We start from the raw sequence: 21,674 nt of genomic DNA on the forward strand, positions 1-21,674 counted from the left end.
TCGGTTCCAAATTCAAGTCTATATCAAAAAAATCTGGTGGAATAACTACTTTTACCAGGATCTTGATTTTTCGGATCAACACGCATCTTCTTTTTTTGTTTCTTCAAGTTTGGCCGCCCGCGAGTATTTTTTTAACTGCGGGTTCTCTAATAAGATTTGTGCTTGGATTGAATATATAGCCTAGCTTTCTTAAGAAACTCTTCTTTCCAGCGTTGGACTGCTTTTTGAATTCTTCTTTGAAAATGTGCAGTTCATCGTCACATTGAATATCTTCATTTTCCAAGGGTGTTAACCATGAAACATCTAGTGTCCTCCAAAAAATATCAATTGAATCCAAAGGAATATCCTCACCTTAAAAAAACAAGTTTTAGTTTCTAAAAAACCAAGACCTCCAAATAATCAAATGATTTTAGTTAAATAAACTGACCCGAATTTAAGTACGCTGAAAGTACGCAAGCACAAGGTAGTCCATAACTCTTACGAAGTTGACAACCACATGTTGAGTAGTTAAACTCAAGATCACTCAATCGATGTAATTCTCCTAAAATCATATCAAGAGCCTCATTTGAAACAAAACCCCGTAATAAGTTGAAACATGGTTGGTTATGTTGATGATAACGATAAATTCTAATTCTTTCAAAGCTTTCATTTATTGTTGTAACCTGGGACTGCACGATTTGATTGATTTAGCCCACAAATTGATCTAATGAATATTTTTTGGATTTCAAGTACTTTTTTAACTTGGCGTGTTGGCTTTCAACTCTGATGGTTGTGTGATTGCCAAAGTTGAGAGACTGATCACTCCATGCAGACACAAACCTTTCTTTATAATTATTCAGCCATTGTTCATCCAAATAACTTAGAACACCTAAAAAGTTAAATATAATTAAAATATTTGATATGAAATTAAAAATAATATTAAAAAATAAAAATATGTAATATAAAAAATTACGTGGATATTTCCTCAATACTAATTGAAGTTGCTTGTCGTTCTCTATGTACGATATCCATGTCGAAGAATCTTCTAGTAACTTCCACGCCGAAAGAAAAGAGTCTCAATCACGTTGCGTCTTGATTGTTGGCCTACAATTCTTCAAAATATTTTGGCTAATGTGCCATCTACAAAGTAATCGAGTAGCATTCGGAAAAACTTTTTCGCATGCTTTCATGAGAGACAACTCTCTGTCGGTAATTATAACACGTGGTAGCATGCACTCATCTAGTGTCAACTTTAAACACTCTAACACCCACTTATAGTTGTCCATCTTTCTTATAGAAGTTACGCCAATAATATCAACAAAAGGCATATTATACTTGTTCGTCTTGTACGTAGCATCTATCATCAACACATGTGGGAATGCACGCCATATCTTAAAAGATATTGGATGAACAAAAAATAAAGCTTCCAGCTCGTTCGCAAATCGTACTTTTCCCAACTTGTAAGGACTTGCAAATTTTATATTGTGCATTATATATGTCTTTAAGTGTTGACACGTTATTTTCATTTTGCAACTTTAATATCGATAGAATGTCACGTGGGGGCACATTTTTCTTTGTCATATCTTCAACCAATCGATATTCATCTTTAGACAATCGTCTCACATATGGATGCCCCTCCATATGTTGTGCAGGAAGATAATTATGTTCATCACATATTACACTTATCAACCAACCATTATATATACTTGAATACTTTCCTACCAATTGGAATGGACAATTAATTTTTCGGGTAGCAGAATTTTACTTGTTTCCTTCGGTTTATATTCACCACCAAGATCACATATAAGCGTGACTTCATACAAAAAACTACTTGTATCCGTGTATGATCTTTGAGTTATTATGACGTAACCAAGAGAGAGTCCCTTGCTTTGCACCCAATTTTTTAAATCTTCGTGAGAGCGAAACACCTAAAATTCAATTTATTTTCATTTATGACGATATTCTCTTGCAAAATATATATAGTAGTAAATAAAATAAAAAAATTTATAATATGTGATTGTTTTACCTGATTAGAGAAAAAAGGCGACGTCGATGTAGAAAATTCATCACCATTTGAGTTGTTTTCAGAAAAAATGACATTTTTATGTGTCAAATGAGAACAAGATTCCTGTAACAAAATAAAAAAAGATAGAATAAAATACAATTATATAAAATAAAATAATAATAATAATAAAAAATCAGTCCCTAGTTTTAAGATCGAAATAAGAATGGAGATGGCGGGTCGGGTCAGGATTATGCACTGTTGAGAAGAAAGTGAAATGTACTTAAAAATCAAAATTACTTTGTAGTATTGAGAAGAAAGTAAAGTATACTTAAAAATCAAAATTAGATCATTTATATATATGATTATATTTGGTTTTGTAATTAAATGTATTTAGTTAAATTTTGTAATTTTCAAAAAAAAAAAGTTTGTAATTTTCAACATCTTGACAGTAAAAATATTTGACAACAAAAAAGTTGTTGTTTCCAACATGTTTGACTAATTGTTGTTTCCAACATGTTTGACTAATTTTTTTATTATTTTCAATGTATTAACTGGTTTGACCTGGTAAGTTTAACAGTGTCGTTATTTCATTTATCAAGTATTGAAATCTTTGCGACAATTCTATTCTTTTATTGTGATTTTTGACAAATTTATATAATGTGTCACAGTTAAATTTATAAAACTTTACAATCCAATTTTTTCAATTTAGCTAAAAATATATTAAAAATATTATTGGTGGATCTTTAATTTTAATTTAAATTCAAATTAAATATTAATTTAATTAAAATTTTTCTGAATCTAAAAATATTTTTTTGTTTTAATTTTTATTTTTATTTTCAAAAAAAGTTTCATTTTTAGATTAAAAAAACAAAAAAAACATGTTTAGTTAACATAAATGAACACTTAAATTCAAAAATAAAAATAGTTAAAATATATTTGGTATATATATTTTTAAAATATAGATGGACAAATAGTTATTAAATAATTATATTAAAATAATTTTACTAAAAAATTATTACATAACTTTAATATGTGATTTATGCAAATACAAAATAATAAAGTTGATAAGAAAATTTATAACACAAAATTATTTTAGTTTATAATACGAAATATAATATTAATGTATATTGGACATCAATTAAATTAAAAAATACACAAAAATATTATTATAAACAAGAGCACACAAAATGTCATTAAAATAAAATATATATGTTTAGTGATATTTAAGGCTCTTAAACTCTTTTGGAAAAAGAACTAGTGTAGCCCTTGAACTTTTATTGCACTCAATATAACCCTTAAACTGAGAAAAATAGTCTAACTATTTGACTAACGAAATTAAACATCGATTGTCACGACGCTTACATGACAATCTACAATAATGTTGTGATAGATCACTTGTTGTATTAGATGATGGATGATGACGTGTTAGATGGGCTTAATTGATTTTTGGGTAAGATCAAGGGTCTAATTGATTTATTTACAAAGTAAAAGACTTAATTACTAAACTTTTAGAAAAATTAAGAATTATTTAAATTTAAAATTTAAAATATAAACACTTATTAAGATATTTAATATATTAAATATAAAAGTATTACAAAATTAAAACATTAAAAAATTTAGTTAAGACCAAATTGAGTGTAAAAAAGTTTAGGAACCATATTGATTTTTTTTGGTAAAAATTTGAGGATTTCAAATACCATTAAATCAAAAGATATTGTTAAAAGGATTTGAATTCGTGTAAGCTAAGTTCAAAATTTAGATCTGGTGTGTAACACCCCAAAATAGGGGTTAAATTTTAGGATTTTTAAAGTATTAAATTTAAAGTGGTATTTTGGAAGAAATTGAGGATTAAATTGTAAAATCGTAAAGTTGACATATCATTTTATAAAGTGCAAGAAATTCAGTGACTAAACTCATAATTTAGCCAATTTTCTTTATGAGAGAATTATAATCCCTCTCTCCTCGTGCAATCAGTTTTTCAGATTTCATTTTTCTCATTTTCCTCCTCCGGTCAACCCACTTTGAGTTCCGATCTACTCACCGTCCGACCACCGTTTGACGAACCGAAACCACCATCTGTTCGTTGTCGATAGATGAACAAAACCCCTCAAACCTCTCATCGTGAATCGACATCGTTCGTCATTAATTTTAATCGGAAGTATAGTCGATTTCAACTCAATTTCCGTTGGTTTTCCGTTGATTCACGTCGATCCGGCCACCTGTTTTCGACACCCCCAAAACCATCGTGTTCCTTGCATCGTTCCGAGTCTACCAGTGTCCCCGTCGTCGCCAGCGCGTGGAGGGTGAGAAAGTTAAAGTTTTCAATATTTCGGAATCGAGCTCTCTGCCATACAAAATTGTGAACCGAGCTTTGTAAGTGTCTCAAAATGCCATAAAATATTTTTTAGATTTTTTTGGGAATTTTTCGGACACCGTAGCACTGTTCACACACCCCCTGAGAGTGGGCTTCGTCTGGCAGCTTGATAAGCAGTTGAGCAGAGCCAAGCCGCTGAGCCGACTGAGTTAACCTGCGCTGAGTTAACTCGACTGAGTCAACTCATTGGGTTAACTCGTTGACTTTGATCGAGTCAACCGTTGACCATTGACTTTGACCAAAAAGTCAAAATTTTCAAAAATTCATATTTTATATTTTACAACGTCTTGAGTTCGATTCCGTAGTCCGTTTTTCCAAATTTGACTTTGACTAAAAAGTCAAAATTTTTGAAAAGACATATTTTATGTTTTTTGACTTCCTGAATCCGAATCCGAATCCGAATCCGAAGTCCGTTTCGTCAAATTTGAACCCGGTAAACTGTTTTTGACTGATTAATCACCCGATTCGATCCATTTTTCGTAATTAAGCTTCGTTTTTAATGAAATTTCTGTTGATATGCATCCAAGGAATTATTGGAAGTTGCTTTCAAGATCGATGACATTCGAATGGAGTTTAAATGGTTGATCAGTATTGCACGAAAATCGAGGTAATACTTTACTACCTCTTTATGCTTTATAGAACATGTTGATATTGGTAAATGCATGAATATGATAATGTTTGGTCTCATTTGTGTAGTTAATTAATTTCTACACTCGATCCGAATACGGTAAAAATTCGGTAACTGAATGTGGTTAAGATGACTTATATAAGAAATTGAGGGATTGTTAAAATTAAATTACAAGTTCTGTGATTAGTGATAAATGAATCAGCCCTGGATTTGTAACTTATAATTTATATCATCAAAGGTTAAATGTTAAAAGTACATGCATGAGAAATTATAAAAATACTCCAGTTTGGTAAAATTACGAAAATACCCTTATGATGTAAAATGACAAGGATTATCCCTAGAAGTTGATTAATAATAACTCTGAAAAGATTTATTGATCGGATAAAACTACAGATTTGCATAAGAAATGCTAGTTTTGTTTTAAAAATATGGATAACCGGTTTTAACCCCACAAGGGTTTGTGCAATGTACTAGAAGTTTGATAAGAAATCATTTCAAGTTCAGATATTAGCTGGGAAAACAATTAACCCTAGGATCTTTAAATTATATTATCCTTGTTAAGAGCTTAACACCGAAATTATCTGGGTACGAAATTACAAAAATGTCATTGAGAGGTAAAAATAGTCTGAGTTGACCCTGGATGAGAATGTACCCAAAGATTTTGTAGCTAACCCGATAAATTGAAGATTTAATTGTTAAGATCCTGTTTTTGTACAGAAAAATTCCTGATAACTTGTTTGTAATTTCTGAGAAGGCAATTGACCTAAAAATCTCCGAGTTAAGAATAAATTATCGAGGATGCTCTTTTGATAGAATTATTTGAAAGGACTGAAATAAATGATAAGTTTGAATTTGATAATAAGATCAGACGGAAGGAAATGATTGAAATATACTAGATCTGTAAAATGACCAAAATGCCCTTATGGTCTAGGATAAATAAATGTTTTGGGTTAGTTAAGAAATTCAAATAAACATGGATGTTGTACTTCTCTTAAAAATTATGGAACGCAATTTAAGTCGGTCAACCAACGCTAGTGCTATATCAGTACCTGAATGGTATAGATATCACTTGAATGCTTGTTTGTTTCCTCAAGTTTGGCTTGATGATAATTATGGAAGTATTCAGCACAGCTCAACATTAGAGATCATTCGATATTAAGGAATAGATATTTGTGAGATAAATCAACCATGAATAGAAAAATGATTTTATTATATGACCAAAATGAACTGAACGGAAGTACAACATGTATTCGAAATTTAGAAATGTCCTAATTACTCTGGAAAACTCTAGAGTAATCAGAATAGACTTTACTACTAAATGAATTAAGTAACATTAATGACTGAGAATTTAGTAAGTGATTGGATGAGTCTGGGAACACCAATGAACTTGCATGATGTACGATCCCTATGGGTTATGAACCAAGAATTAAATACATTGATAATTCTTGATATTGTTGCCATGTGGAAAGAAATAAAGATTATTGGGATATCTGTTCGCTTCCTTAACATATATTCAACGATGATTCTGAAGATGATTTATGGACAAGAGTTGTTGGTATTAAAGAGTGAATACCCTGGAAGGGCAATGAATTGACCAGTTGATATATATCAGTTCTGGGAGTTGTTCAGCTCGAGTTATTTGATAGGCTGATCGATTGACATGGATGGTAAGTTCCATGAATCTTCGTTTCTCCTTTATCAGCACAAATCACGCTGAGCATTATTGAGCACTTTCATGATGAAAAGGAAATCATAGTGGGATTCTAAACTATTAACATTAAATGTCTGATTAGATCGGTTAGTAATCGATTCTCTTCAATAGGATCTTGTTCCTGGAATCCGATCAAATTGCACAAGTTTCATGTTATCCATACTGATAACTACAAAATGCCTCTGAAAAGTGCTTGGATTCTCTAGTGTGCTCCCTATATATTAATAAATTATTTTATTGTTTTAACATGTGGTACACTGAAATCTATGGTTACTGATTTATGGATGCACTGACTTAACGGTGATGGTTTATAGAATTGTATCACTGTATAAATTATATCTTGGAGATACATATTTGTAAAATACAGCTCTGATCAAGCTGGAAAATTTTTATGGACCTAATTTGACTCTTAGGTAGGCTCTGTGGCCCTGAGATCATTCTCGGGTAGGCCATGTGGCCCTAAGATGTGTTCTTAGGTAGGCCCCGTGGCCCCGAAGCTTTCTTGGGTAGGCTATCAGGCCCTAAGATGTTCCCTTAGGTTAAATCTTTATATGATGATTTTAAACTACAAGTTTAAAAAGCTCCACTACAGTATGATTTATGAGATTTTTTGAACTATCATTTGATTAGTGTACCTATTATGATTTTATCGTACTGTTGGAACATACTAGACATCTTATTTGATCTCCTGAAAACGTGATACTATGAATGCTTCCTATGAACTGAGATATTCATGGCTTCTATTCGATGAACTACCAGTAGAATCTCATATTATCCCGAAAATTTGTATATGTCTTATTCAATAAGAAAATGATATGGTTTTCCATTTATCGGCATGTCTTGCAGCAGCATCTGGTAGTTCTGTATTACTGAGCTTTCCAAAGCTCACTCTATTACTCACCATTGCAGGTTAAAAGAATTGTATCAGTGCAGCTATCAACATCAATAAGGGAGTTCTTCCGGCGTTGCTTGCAGAGTATGGTACATGTGATTAGGGGGCATGTAATTGTATTTTGTTTTATTTACGAGTCTGAAAATCTGTTTTATTTCTGAATATTGGTAAAGTCTACTTTTTTATTTATAAATGATTTTATGAGTTTACATGTTTCAATAAAAGTTTTAAATTTTCTGAGATTTTTACAGTGGGTCGCTCTGGTGGCCCTAATGTGACACCCCAGATCGGATCGGGCTATCCACATCGGTCTGAGGGGGTTACATGGTGTTTTCCTATTCTTAAATTCCAAAACAAATTTTATTGAAAATATTAAAAACACAGAAAACATTTTTTTTATATTTTCAAATTTTCACTTATTTTTGTTTTCATTTTCTAAAAACTATTTTTCTACTTTTACAACCAAACACATTTTGTTCAATGTTTTTTTATTTTCTAAGAAAATGAAAATGAAAATAACCTAAAATTTTTAAGACGAACCCTTATTTTGTTAAGTACATAGTTTTATTTCGATCAATTAATTGTTAACACATATCATTATCTAATTTATTTAAATAAAATTATTTAAAAATTGCACATCAATGTTTATTAGAATGGAGAAAAAATAATATAAATTTTTAAAAGTTCACTCAAGTATCATCATTAAATATTTAACAATAGATAATTAAAAGAAAAGAAAACAATTTTAATAATATTTTCATTAAAATTTAATTTAAAAAATAAAATAAAAATAATAAATTGGTTACAATTAATGTAATTTATCTTAAAAATATAGTTCTGAATTAGGGCCTAAAACTTTAAAGAAAGCATTAAACAGGCTAATAACAATATTGTTATAGCCGGAATAATGTATTAAACCATTTTAATTTACCCTTTGGTAGATTAACTATCCGTTCTAAGTAGATAATGGAAGACACGTGTAGGTTAAGAAGAAGGACTAGAGCGAAGTGTATTTAAGTTATAATCGGGAGCCTGTAGGGTACGACCTTAGTTGAACAGAATCTGTTCTATAGGCTCGTACCTCTGTGTCCTTGAGTTCTAAGGAGACAGGATTCCTTGTCTGGTTGATGAATGGACGCTGTGTGATCAGAGCGTGACTATTGGCCTGGTGTTTCTAGATGATGAGCTCACCTTGACCGCCGATGATCGTTCTCAGCTAGCTTTGACTAGCTGAGGTGGTCGTGCAGCTGTCTGACAGACTCATTTTTTTTTCTTCCCTAAATTCCTGGAATTCTTACAAGATCTTGTTGTTTGCCAGTGGCTTTATAGAACACTAAACATCTCATTGCTCTGCATGGCACTAAACACTCAGTTTGTTTCTCAAAATATTTAGTGCTAGATTAAATGCTTCAGGTCAATCCAATTAGATTGAACTTTTGTTCTATTATCTGTTTGTATAATTGTTACTCAAATCATATTGATTCAGAAGGGAAAAGGTTGTAGCATTCCAGCTTAGGAGTATGGTTTTCCAGCATAGGAAGGTGGTAAAGCCTATTCATACTTTTTATCTTTCATTTGATGTATCTTTCATTGTAAAAGAAGAAGAAAAGACAAAAAACTAATGTGTTGATGGGAATCAAGGTATATGAGCTTGGGATCTTTATATTTATCTGTAACCTTGTCAAAGGTAATTACTGTATGAAATTTCGACATGAATCGTTCTCAGAAATCTAAATATATATTTTTGGTCTGTTTCCATAGCTTCCGGGTGCCACACAGGGAGGAGATTAAAAAGGCCTATTCATGAAGGCTTGTCATCCAGCTTAAGTAATTCTGGAAAGATGAAGTTGTAAAAAATGATTTATTACATTGATTACACGGGTTATATGTTCTCCATTAATCTCTTTCTAGGCCTACTGGTCAACATTTACTTATAGCAATATAAGTAGCCTCGGGTTAAGTACAATCAATTATTAGAACAATTAATTGAAACATTTGTGTAAAACTAAAATTTGACCTTTACGCTGCTTATAGTAAAAGCTATGGGGTTTACATGATATGATTGATGATGTATTAAACCATGTTCTTTTATTTTACTTTTTTGGTAAATTAACTATCCGCTCCTTTTAAGACCAAACAGATAATGGAAGGCACGTGAGCTTTAATACACTGACTACTTTGTTGGAAGCTGAACAAAAATCCCACATTGCAGAGAAAACACTAAAGAGAAGGGTGTTTAAGTTGGAATTGAGATTTGAGGGGGCTCAACCTTACTTGAACAGGATCTGTTCTATAGGCTCGTACCTCTGTATCCTTGAGATCTAAGGAGAGAGGATTCCAAGTCTGGTTGATGAATTTGAGGCTGTGTGATCAGAGCGTGATTATTGGTCTGGTTGCTCAAATTATTGGCATCGCCTTGACCGCAGAGGATCGTTCTCAGCTTGCCTTGTCTGGCTGGGGTGGTCACGCAGCTGCCTGACAGACTCCCTATCTATATTTCCCCCTTTTCTGGAATTATTACAATATCTTTTGTTTCTCTTGTTTGCCCGAAGCTTTAAAGAACAGTAAACATCTCATTGCTCTGCATGGCATCAAACACCCAGTTTTTGTTTCTCAAATTTTTTAGTGCTAAATCAAACGCCAATTAGATTGAACTTTACCTGCCCGTATAATTATTACTCAAATCATTTTGATGAAAGTATTTGCAAATCATACTTTATATCTTCCATGTGTTGCATCTTTTATTGTTAAAAAAAATTCTATTGTGTTGTTCTTTTGCCAACATCAACGGCACTACGAACCAGTGGCGGATCTAAAATTTAGTAAAAGTAGGAATCCAAAATTTTAATACTCTATTCTAAAAAAATTGGGTACTTAAATTTAACATTTTTTCTCAAAATAATGAGTGTACATCAGCCCCTACTACGAACTCTTGTTGAACACAGAATTTCCTGTTGTTGATGATGGATGAAGATTGGTATGTTGTCTTACCTTTAACTATTCATTAAGTCAGAAGTTGGAGGCTAGAATGTATGGTTTTGTTTGCAAGAAGCACACTATCAGTAATTTGCCTTTCTTTTATGAAGACAAACTGATTATCACTTGAGCTTGAGATTGTTTTGTAGGAAGAATTGAGGAGGCTAATAGGATGGAAATCAATTATATTCCGGTCGTTATTTGTCTTTGGTTTTAGCACTACAAACGACGACTTGACAGCAGCGGGAAATTAACCCATCTTGTACAAGTCCTAGACAAATGCGCGCACATCATTCTTATCATTTCAAAGCTTTTATGAAGTCGACAATGTTGGAATTAAAAAATGTCCTTGAAGAATGATCAAATCATCACCAAGCAAATGTCCTCGTTGAAAAGTTGCCCAAATCATGATCAAATTACTGCAACCTCTGTATCCTTGAGTTCTAAGGAGACAGGATTCCTAGTCTGGTTGACGAAACGAGGCCGTGTGATCAGAGCGTGATTACTGGTCTGGTTGTGCTCTATTCTAGATGTCACCTTGACCGCAGAGGATCGTTCTCAGCTGGCCTTGTCAAGCTGGGGTGGTCACGCAGGCTGTCTGACAGACTTTCCGTCTTTTTTTCTTACAAGATCTGATGTAATCCTCAGCTGGCGCAAGTTTTGGGGATTTTTGTTTCTGGAATGGCCTGAAAGACAATTAGCAAGTTGCTATCTATCGAACACCCAGTTTTTGTTGTCTGCCAGTGGGTTTAAACAACGCCAAAAACAGCTCATTACTTTGAACACCCAGTTTTTGTTTCCCAAAATTTTTAGTGCTGAGTAAAATGCTTCAAGTCAATCCAATTAGATTGAACTTTTACTATAAACTCGTATCTATGTTCCTCTTTCAAGTCAATCCAATGGATCAACTCTAGGAGTTTAAAGCAAGGTTTTATGAGGTGAGAAATGATTGGGGTATTCAATTTGACTGAGAAATGAGGAATTCGAGGTTGAGTGGTAGAGTTCGAGAAATTTGCTTGACGGAATCTGGAATATGGGTTTTGGGTAGGCTCAAGTTGAGTTAGTTGATCCGTTTTTGGGTCGCCTAGTCTGTAATTGGCCCTACGTCGACAGATTTAATTTGGATCGATGCAGACAAAATTTGATGTAGAAAATAAAATTAAAAAAAATCCAAATAAATGTTGGGAGTGACGTGAGTGTAACCAAGGGGGCAAGAATTATCCACAAGCCGACACGTACTCAACTTAGTCTCTAGATTCAATTAGGTTGGTGTAGTGTAGATTATACTAGTGTTCAAAAATTTGGATAACTTGGTTCGTCGATCAGATTAAAAATTATCGGATAATTATATTGAAAATATCTGAATTTTTTGGTCGGACATCCAACCCGTTAATATTTCCAGATTGGGTCTGGGTTAACAAAATTTACTTAACTGGGTACCCGACTCAATATCCAGTATCTTTTTAACTTAGTTATTTTTTTAGTATATTTAATTAAAAATTTAAAACTCTAGGGGACAGCAGTTAGCCAGTGCAGCACGCTGTCCCTCCCACCTATACTCGATAGTGATGGCACAAAGCTCGTGACTCTCCAAGATTGGCAATGGTGCACTCTGCAAGTATTAACTTCCGGTTAAAATGAATGCAAACACCGAACATATAAATGGCTTAACTCATGCAGATTTGAAGAAAAACAAAATGCAACTTCATACTAGCCAAGCAAAGTCGTCAGCACATAATTTGTTCTTATCAGTAACTGCAACGTTAATCGCTTCTCAGAAATGCTATGGTAAAGCAATTTTTTTTCTTTTAAGGCACGAATCTCTGCTCTTTCCCGAATAAACCAGAAGTCAAGGTAAAATAGTTAAGTCTATCCTGTTTCGAACTTTCTAGGCAGAAGCAAGTTCCAGCTCAGCATCAGAGGTACTAAATTGTTATGATTTCGGTTCAACTGTTATCACCGGATGGGAAGACATAAGAGAGGTTCAAAAGAAAATCCTTAAAATGTAACTGGAGGGAGTCCACCTCAAGGATCCAGCTAATGTACTTCACATTATTCACATTATCCACCTCAAGCAACTTTGCATGCAGCAATGGCTCGGCTACTCTCTCCTGTATGTACAAATGCAGTGAAACTCCATAACCCATCCTTAAACATGAGTAGAAGAAGCTCATGGAAGGCCATGCCTAAGCCTGGAGCTTCTTGCACCTCGATGGGTCTAAGGAGAGGTTGTGGCAGACTCAAGGTTACTTCCGTGAATACCGCTTCTACTGATTCTCTTGCTGATGACTATTATGCTCTTCTTGGTCTGGTAATTCTTTTCATATCTCTTCTCATTTTGAGATTAGACTGATTAGTGATTCTTGGTTGTTTCTTTCAAGTTTATTGATTTGTCGGGGGTGGATCTGGTTGTTAAATTACTATTTAATTGAGTACTGATAAAGAAATCTTTGATGTTTACGGTGATGTTGCTTACTGGATATTCATTTTATTTGAAACTTTTAAATCAAATTTTATTTGAAACTTTTAAAAGAACGAAATTCAAATCAAGTCAAGTTATTTGATTTTATGTTTAAATTTAATTATAAATATTTATAATATTATGAGTACTATTTGATTCCAAAATAAAAGGTTTTTTATAACCATATATACAATATACATGTATATGTCTTAATATTTTTTGTATGAAATATATATCTATCATTCAAAGTTGAAGAATTCGATTCGAACTTGAAAATTATCCGCTAATCACTAAAAATTTCAAGTTATTTACATTCTATTTAATAACTCAAATCGAGTTTATGAAATTATAAGTTGAATTGAGTCAAATTTTGCTCACCCTTAATTGCAATAGGTGCTTGGGATCTTTATATTTATCTATAACCATGTCAAAGGTAATTACTATTTGAATTTTTGAAATGATTGGTTCTCAGAAATCTAAATATTTTTGGCTAGCTTCCGGATGCCACACAAGAGGAGATAAAAAAGGCTTATTATGATTGCATGAAGGCTTGTCATCCAGACTTAAGTGGCAATGATCCAGAGACTACAAATTTCTGCATGTTCATCAACGAGGTCTATGGGGTCAGTGTGTTCCCAGAATGACCTTTTATGTATTATGTAAATATTTATCCTTCTACTGCTATAATGCAACTATTTCTTCGCAGATTCTCAGTACAGCGCATGGTTTATGATGAAATTCATGGCTATGCATGGACTGCAATCAATCCTTTCATGGATGATTCCGCCCCCAAAGACTACGTATTTGTCGATGAGTTTAGTTGCATAGGTATGATTCCGCCTCAAGTGTCTTTTACCATTCCTCAGTACATAGAATGATAATACTCCAACCACTAAAGGTCTAAGATCTCTAAACTGACACCCTTATGAGCTAATTTTTCCTTCACATGCTGCAAAAACTGTGCCAATGTCACCTGCGATGTGTTTAGAATCGAGGCAGACTTTGGACGAGCCAGAGTTCATAGTCAGTTTGGGAATCCTGAATTAGTGCAACACGCAATAGACGGGGGGTATTTTCTTCTGGATCTAATAATGTCTTTGGGTCATCCACTTTCCGTCAAGTATGCTAAATATCATCACCCGGATAAGACTGCCGTGTGCCTTTTATCGCACCTGCTTTATCTTGTGTTATTCAGCCCAGTTTATTGCATTCATTTGACTTCTGCAGCACAGTTATCGTTGCTTGAAGATGAAATGACCAGGGTGGGCAGAACTAGAAATTTCAAATTACTATGTCATAATTTCAAATTATAAAATCGATATTAGGAGTGACCAAAACTCGATTCGACCAAAAAATCAATCTTTTTGACTCGATTCGACTCAATTTGACTCAAATTAAATTCGAGTCATAATTTTATAAACTCAGCTCGATTAAAAAATAATAATTTTGAGTCAAGTTATAAAACAAAACTAGAATAATTGGAATAATAACTCGAATAACTATTTTTTTTAATAATTAGTAGATTGATTTTTGAGTTTGAGTCGAATCCTTTGACTTTGTATAATATATGTATATTACACATGAAATAAATATGAAGAAATATATATGTACTGTATATAGTTATAGAAAAATGTTTAAATTGAAATAAAATAGTACCACATAAATTTTTACAATTAAATTTAAACAAAAACTCAAATAACTCGACTCAATAAAAGTATAAATAAAGTTTGATTTATAAAATAGGATTCTTCGACTCAAATAACTCAAACTTTTTTAATTCTACTCAATTGAATGCTCTCCCCTAATTGGCATATTATGAGAAATTTGAGTTTTGATTTTTTTATTATTAAATTTTACATAATATATATATATATATATATATATTTAAAAAAAGTGAGATTAATTTATTTTTTTATGGTGTCAAAAAAATTTAAATGGTGTCATTTTCATTTTTATTATATATATATATATAATCTATATAGAAAATTTATTTAAAAAATTTTGGGTTGACACCCCCTCATAACATACTGGCTCCGCCAGTGGTCCAGGGTTGAAAGAGTTAATGTAAGTAAGAAACACAGTCACTCTATGGTTCTTTTCTCCTACGATAATTTACCTTGATAAACTATGAGCAGTTTAGATGGCATCTGAGTTTAGGAACCTCAAAATGAATAAAAGATCAAATAATACTCAAACTGATGATCAACTGTGGGTTTAGGCACTGACAAACATCTTTTACATTGAAACCTCGAAAAAAGAATGAAGTGTTAGTCTCTCAGTGATGCAATTCATTAATCTATATATTCAAGCTAGTTGTCTTGATTCCTAGAAGTTAAAGCTTTTCGAATGGATGTTCAGGTAGCATTGATGCTTTCAGGAATGGGATCTTCATCAAATGTATTCAGAATGGTAAAACCAGCACTCATCTGCTGACGGCATTTGAATTTCTGGGTCAACACTTTCTTAGACTATCTATCGACCTCTAATGGTTTGGCAGGCAAGTTCTCGATGGGAAAAGAGACGGGCAAAAATTTTGGTAGGAATCTCACTGTTACAATATCCTCAAATACATCCGCTTGTTTTTATTTTATTTATGTGAAGTAGCTTTCAAATGTAAATCTAAGAAATAGTGATTGGAACTTTTCTTTCTCGTTCTTCTTTATCAGGAACAACCTAAAGTAAGGATGATGCAGCAGAAAGATGGTGGTAAAACCGATTCATACTGGACCAACCTTTGGGGCAAGCCTAAAGAATACAATAAATCAGGTATGTGCAACACAAGTCATCCCTCGCTTTCCAGTCACTTTGGTAGACATTTCTAGGTATCTTCATATTTTAGGTTTTTTAGCAATATTTCGTGGTCTTAGAAATAAATATAGGATGAAATGTTGTTTGCAGAGGAGGAAGTGAAAGAGAAGGCAAGAAGGGCTGCAACAGCTGCAATAAGATGGAGGGAGTATTCAAGAAGGGGTGTGGATTGTTGGAAATAAAACACTCACACAAACAATTTTTATTGAAACTCAAACAAATATTACAAGAGCACTCTCACTCAAAAACAAGAACTACAACTCACTCTTATAAGACTTTGTTTCTTCACTCACTTAGAAGCTCTTAATTTTTCTTGATGCTTAAACTAAAAATGGGGAGGGGTATTTATACTATTTAAGAACAATCCTACACCACACAAATAAACCATTAAAAATTAGGCATGCCTAACTCTCACCTAACTAAATTGATGTAAACAATGACATATTTACTTAAATGATGTAAGCAATGACATCTTTACTTAAATGATGTAAGCAATGACATCAATTTAGTTTGGGCTTGGGTTTAGGCTCCCATAATGGATCAAGTTTATGATCCACACCCCCCGTCAGCTTGATCTTGTGACTTCACGTATTCAACTTCCACATCTTTTCTTGCAACACACTCCCTTATATAGTGGTAGCGAATATCAATGTGCTTGCTTCGATCATGGAATACTGGATTCTTTGCTAAAGCAATGGCTGACTTGTTGTCGACACAAACCTTGGTAGTTTTTTTCATGTATCAAACCTATCTCATTCAATAGATTTCTAAGCCAAATTGCATGACAAACGCATGAGGTAGCAGCAACATATTCCGCTTCACAAGTGGACAATGTGACAAACGGTTGTTTCTTTGACATCCATGTGAAAACAATATCTCCCATGAAAAATGCGAATCCAGTAGTGCTGTTTCGATTATCTATGTCTCCACCCCAATCACTGTCGCTATATCCAACAAGCTTGTAATCATTAGAAACTGAATAGAACAAGCCAAAGTCAATTGTATGTTTCAGATAGCGAAGAATTCTCTTTGCGGCTTTAAAATGGGTGGTTGTTGGAGATTCCATGTAGCGACTAACTAATCCAACTCCGTGAAGAATATCGGGCCTCGTGCAAGTTAGATAACGTAGACTTCCCACCAAACTTTTGAAGAATGTTGGATATACACTTTCGCCTTCTTCATGTTTGGACATCTTGATCCCGTATTTTATCGGTGTGCTTATTGGCTTACAGTTCTTCATCTTGAACTTCTTCAGTATCTCCTTTGCATAGCTTTACTGTGAAATGAAAATTCCATCCTTTTGTTGCTTAACTTCAATGCCAAGGTAGTACGCCATGAGCCCCATGTTTGTTATCTCGAATTCTTTCATCATCACATCCTTGAATTCATTAAACATGCTTGGGTTGCTTCCGGTGAAGATCAAATCGTCCACGTAGAGGCACACGATCAAGATATCTCCATCTTTGATCTTGATATATAGAGCGTGCTCGTAGGGACATTTGTTGAAGTCATTCTCTTGGAAATACTTGTCGATTCGGCTATTCCATGCCCTTAGTGCTTGTTTTAGCCCGTAAAGAGCCTTCTTCAACTTCAACACCTTGTCTTCGTGCCCTTTGACTTCGTAGTCTGATGGTTGCTGAATGTAAACTTCTTCTTCAAGAACTTCATTTAGGAAGGAAGACTTTACATTCATCTGCTGTATCTTCCACTTGTTTTGAGCTGCCAAAGAAATGATTAGTCTGATAGTCTCTAATCGAGCAACAGGAGCAAATACCTCATCATAGTCAATTCCAGCCTTTTGACTATAACCTTTAGAAACTAGCCTCGCTTTGTGCCTTTCAATCTCTCCTTTGGCGTTTTTCTTTGTTTTGTACACCCATTTGAAACCTATCACCTTATGTCCCTTGGGAAGTGAGGTAAGTTCCCATGTGTCATTATTCTCGATGGCTTTGATTTCTTCGTCCATCGCACCTCTCCATTTCTTTTCTTGTACTGCTTCTTGAAAACTCACTGGTTCACAATCGGCAAACAAACAAAATAATGTAAGATTATCTTGTCGTTCAGTTACCTCATAGAGATCTCTAAGTCTTCTTGTACATTGCACAACTCTTTCACTTTGACTCCTACTTGATGATGACGAAGGTGATGAGTCTCCTTGAGTGGTTGATGTTGGTGAAGTGGGTGGAGTTTCAAGCTCTTGTTGAGGTTCACCTAGTTGTTCCCTCATTGTTTGCTCATCTTCTTCAAACTGAGGAAAGAAAATGAAGTCATCTGCATGAGAGTTAAAATTTCATTCTCCTCCTTCGTTGAATACTACATCTCGATTAATCACAATCTTCTTATTGTCTGGATTGTACAGCTTGTAGCCCTTCGAATTAGCATCATAGCCGATGAAGATAAAACTCTCCCTTTTATCATCAAGCTTCATTATTCTCTCGTCTGGTACGTGAACATGGGCTATACTTCCAAAGGTTCTCAAGTGGGAAATGCCAGGCTTTCTTTCACTCCATGCCTCTTGAGGTATATTTCCCCATAAACTTCTTGTTGGAGATCGGTTTGACAAGTAAACTGCACACGATACTGCTTCCGCCCAAAATTCCTTGGGTAGTTTCTTACTTTTGAGCATGCTTTGTGCCATGTCGAGGATTGTTCTATTCTTTCTTTCTGCCATACCATTTTACTGGGGGATCTAGGAACTGTCATTGGTCGACGAATTCCATTTGCTTCACAAAACTCTTGAAACTCCCTGGAAGTAAATTCTCCACCTCGGTCGGATCTCATGGCTTTGATCTTTCTACCGCTTTCTCATTCCATTGTTGCCTTGAACTTCTTGAAGACTTCGAAAACTTTTGACTTCTGTTTCAAGAAATATACCCAGGTTTTTCTTGAAAAATCATCAATGAAGAGAAGAAAATAGTTACTGTTACCGAGAGAGCTCGGCTTGATCGATCCACACACATCGGTATGGATGAGTTCGAGTGGCTTCTTGGCTCTTGTCTCTGACTCCTTTGGAAAGCTTTTCCTGAATTGTTTCCCGACTAGACACCCTTCACAAAGCTGGTCATGATGGTTGATGCGAGGTAGTCCCTTCACCATCTCCTTAGATAGCAGCTCTAGACCTCCAAAATTGAGATCCCCAAATCGAAGATGCCAAAGCCATGATGTATCTTTGTAGCAAGCTTTCAGGCACTTTGTAACATCATTTTGTATGTTGATCACGAACATTCTATTCTTTGACATCGACACTTTAGCAATGAAGTTATTCTTATCAGCTTTTATAGAAAGATTATAATTATTCATATGAATATCATAACATTTCTCTACCAGTTGCCTTAAACTTAATATGTTACTTTTCATATTGGGCACATAGTAGACATTTGAAATAAATTGATGTCTCCCATCTTTCAAACGGATAAGGATGTTACCTCTCTCTTTCACTGCTATTGTGGAATCATCTCGAAACGAAACATTTCCGCTTACTGACTCGTCTAGCTCCACGAACATGTCTTTCCTTCCGCACATGTGATTACTTGCACCACTGTCAAGATACCAGGAATTTGCTTGGCCACCATCAGTTTCGTTTCGTGCCAGAAGAAGAGTTTCTTTACCATCTGTCTTTTCCTCCACGTAGTTGGTCTTCTCCTCAATTTTGTTATTAGGAGCTCTACATTCTGAAGCATAATGCCCAAACTTCTGACAATTATAACATCGAACTTGAGATTTGTCATACTTTGAGTTCGGATTGATTCTTCCACGGCCTCTTGTTGAGCTTTCTCCTTTCTCATAGCTGTTGTTGGAATTGTTATTGTTGTAATTCCAGCCTCGTCCACGACCTCGACTTCCACCTCGTCCATGGCCTCTACCTAGGCCACGTTGGTTTCTATCATTGCGTTGGCTTTCATGCATATCCTTGAGTTGCAGCTTGAGGAGTTGCTCAGTAAACTCATGCTTCTTCTTATGTTTCTCTTCATATGCTTGCAATGATCCTTGGAGTTGCTCGATCGTCATTTCTTCCAAGTCTTTAGTTTCTTCAATCATCACGACGACGTGCTCAAATTTGGGATCCAACGAACGGAGTATCTTCTCTATTATACTCACATCTTCTAACTTTTCACCATTTCTTTTTAATTGATTAGAAACAACTACTACTCTTGGGAAATAATCTGAAATAGACTCAGATGCTTTCATGTTTAAGGATTCGAATTCACCTCTTAATGTTTAGAGACGAACCTTCTTCACTTGCTCGGATCCTTTGTAAGAGGTTTGCAGCTTCTCACACGCTTCCTTGCTAGAGCTTGCACTTGAAATATTTTCAAAACCATCATCATCTAATGTTTGATAGATGAGGTATAGAGCCTTTTTGTCTCTCTTTCTTGAATCCTTCAAAGTTGTCTTTTGATCCGGTGTAAGAGTAGCAAAAGCATCATCATCCGCAGGCTCGTTATAGCATTTCTCTATGATATCCCACACATCTTGTGATCCAAGAAGTTCCTTTATTTTGATACTCCAATAGTTGTCTTTTGATCCGGTGTAAGAGTAGCAAAAGCATCATCATCCGCAGGCTCGTTATAGCATTTCTCTATGATATCCCACACATCTTGTGATCCAAGAAGTTCCTTTATTTTGATACTCCAATTGTCGTAGTTGTTGTTGTTGAGTGTCGGAACTTGGAATGGTGCCATTCCATTTGTCATATTCCTCAATATAATGAGAATTTGCAAAATCCGATTGCACGGATGAATCCAGAACGCCAAAAAAAAACCTTGGGAGGGACTTGGATAACTCGATCAAGGGGCTCCAACTCGGTGAGTCAAACTCGATTTTTTGGCAGCAGTCTTTCGGCGGTGCGTGGCGGTGCGTCAGAACTCAGATTGAGAAAATTCTGGCGGCGGCGGATTCCTCTCGTCGAGACCTTCGATCTTTCCAACTCACTCTGATGCCACTTTGTTGGAAATAAAACAATCACACAAACAACTTTTATTGAAATTCAAACAAATATTACAAGAGCACTCTCACTCAAAAACAAGAACTACAACTCACTCTTATAAGACTTTGCTTCTTCACTCACTTAGAAGCTCTTAATTTTTCTTGATGCTTAAACTAAAAATGGGGAGGGGTATTTATACTACTTAAGAACAATCCTACATCACACAAATAAACCATTAAAAATTAGGCATTGCCTAACTCTCACCTAACTAAATTGATGTAAGCAATGATATATTTACTTAAATGATGTAAACAATGACATCTTTACTTAAATGATGTAATCAATGATATCAATTTAGTTTGGATTTGGGTTTAAGCTTCCATAATGGATCAAGTTTATGATCCAACATGGATAAGGCTCCCACTATTAAACTTCCAGAGGCTCTCTCCAACAAAGATAATTAATTTAAACCACCACTAATCTATTTTTACCATTCCTAAAGCTTAAAAATCAATTTGTTTACTGCCTGCCATGCACTAGATTTCCATTGTATATAAACATAATGAATATGGAAAAAGAAAATGGTGTATTGGACGCGATGCAAGCTTGTGCCTTGTTCTAATACTTCTATTTCTATTATATTTTATTTGAATTTTCAGATTTTTAAATGTGATTTAAAAAAAATCAGTAAACTCAATATTGTATTCACCATGCAGATAAATTCATAGTACTTCAATATCCTATACTAGCAATGCACTCTGCCAACAACTCAACCTATGAAGAAATTATTGCACAAATTCAACATCCAAAACCCAATCCCTTCATTTGTTTTGGCTTGAATTCTGACAGATTTTAGGTCAACAATGAATTAACATATAACAAAGTAGATCATAAATAGTAGTAACAAATAAGC

At 34.3% G+C, this 21,674-nt stretch overlaps 1 protein-coding gene, 2 non-coding genes and 1 pseudogene across 3 annotated transcripts; all 4 read left to right on the forward strand.

Annotated features, from left to right (window-relative positions):
- The first annotated feature begins 8,630 nt into the window (after positions 1 to 8,630).
- On the forward strand, positions 8,631 to 8,850 carry LOC120131100. Its single transcript, XR_005516894.1, has one exon. It is a non-coding gene; the product is annotated as a small nucleolar RNA U3 (small nucleolar RNA).
- Positions 8,851 to 9,853: 1,003 nt separating this feature from the next.
- On the forward strand, positions 9,854 to 10,074 carry LOC120131099. The gene has a single exon (XR_005516893.1). It is a non-coding gene; the product is annotated as a small nucleolar RNA U3 (small nucleolar RNA).
- Positions 10,075 to 10,985: 911 nt separating this feature from the next.
- On the forward strand, positions 10,986 to 11,173 carry LOC120131101 (annotated as a pseudogene).
- Positions 11,174 to 12,657: 1,484 nt separating this feature from the next.
- LOC120130828 (chaperone protein dnaJ C76, chloroplastic-like) lies at positions 12,658 to 21,265 on the forward strand. Its single transcript, XM_039147981.1, has 11 exons — positions 12,658 to 12,876; positions 13,521 to 13,657; positions 13,733 to 13,854; positions 13,975 to 14,095; positions 14,222 to 14,288; positions 15,067 to 15,090; positions 15,385 to 15,435; positions 15,524 to 15,562; positions 15,693 to 15,792; positions 15,925 to 15,999; positions 21,170 to 21,265. Exons 1-11 carry the CDS (start codon positions 12,658 to 12,660, stop codon positions 21,223 to 21,225), a joined length of 1,011 nt encoding a protein of 336 aa, XP_039003912.1. The 3' UTR covers positions 21,226 to 21,265.
- The last annotated feature ends 409 nt before the right edge of the window (positions 21,266 to 21,674 follow it).

This window comes from Hibiscus syriacus, unplaced genomic scaffold (genome assembly GCF_006381635.1).
Source record: "Hibiscus syriacus cultivar Baekdansim isolate YM2019G1 unplaced genomic scaffold, ASM638163v2 tig00110548_pilon, whole genome shotgun sequence".
Taxonomy (NCBI): domain Eukaryota; kingdom Viridiplantae; phylum Streptophyta; class Magnoliopsida; order Malvales; family Malvaceae; genus Hibiscus; species Hibiscus syriacus.

What these genes read in the sequence shown, in the direction of transcription:
- LOC120130828 (XM_039147981.1), top strand. Translation starts at nt 12,658, where the DNA reads ATGGCTCGGCTACTCTCTCCTGTATGTACAAATGCAGTGAAACTCCAT. An exon ending in CAACACGCAATAGACGGGGG is followed by an intron (nt 14,096 to 14,221) that starts GTATTTTCTTCT and finishes TGTGTTATTCAG; the next exon opens with CCCAGTTTATTGCATTCATT. An exon ending in CATCAAATGTATTCAGAATG is followed by an intron (nt 15,436 to 15,523) that starts GTAAAACCAGCA and finishes ATGGTTTGGCAG; the next exon opens with GCAAGTTCTCGATGGGAAAA.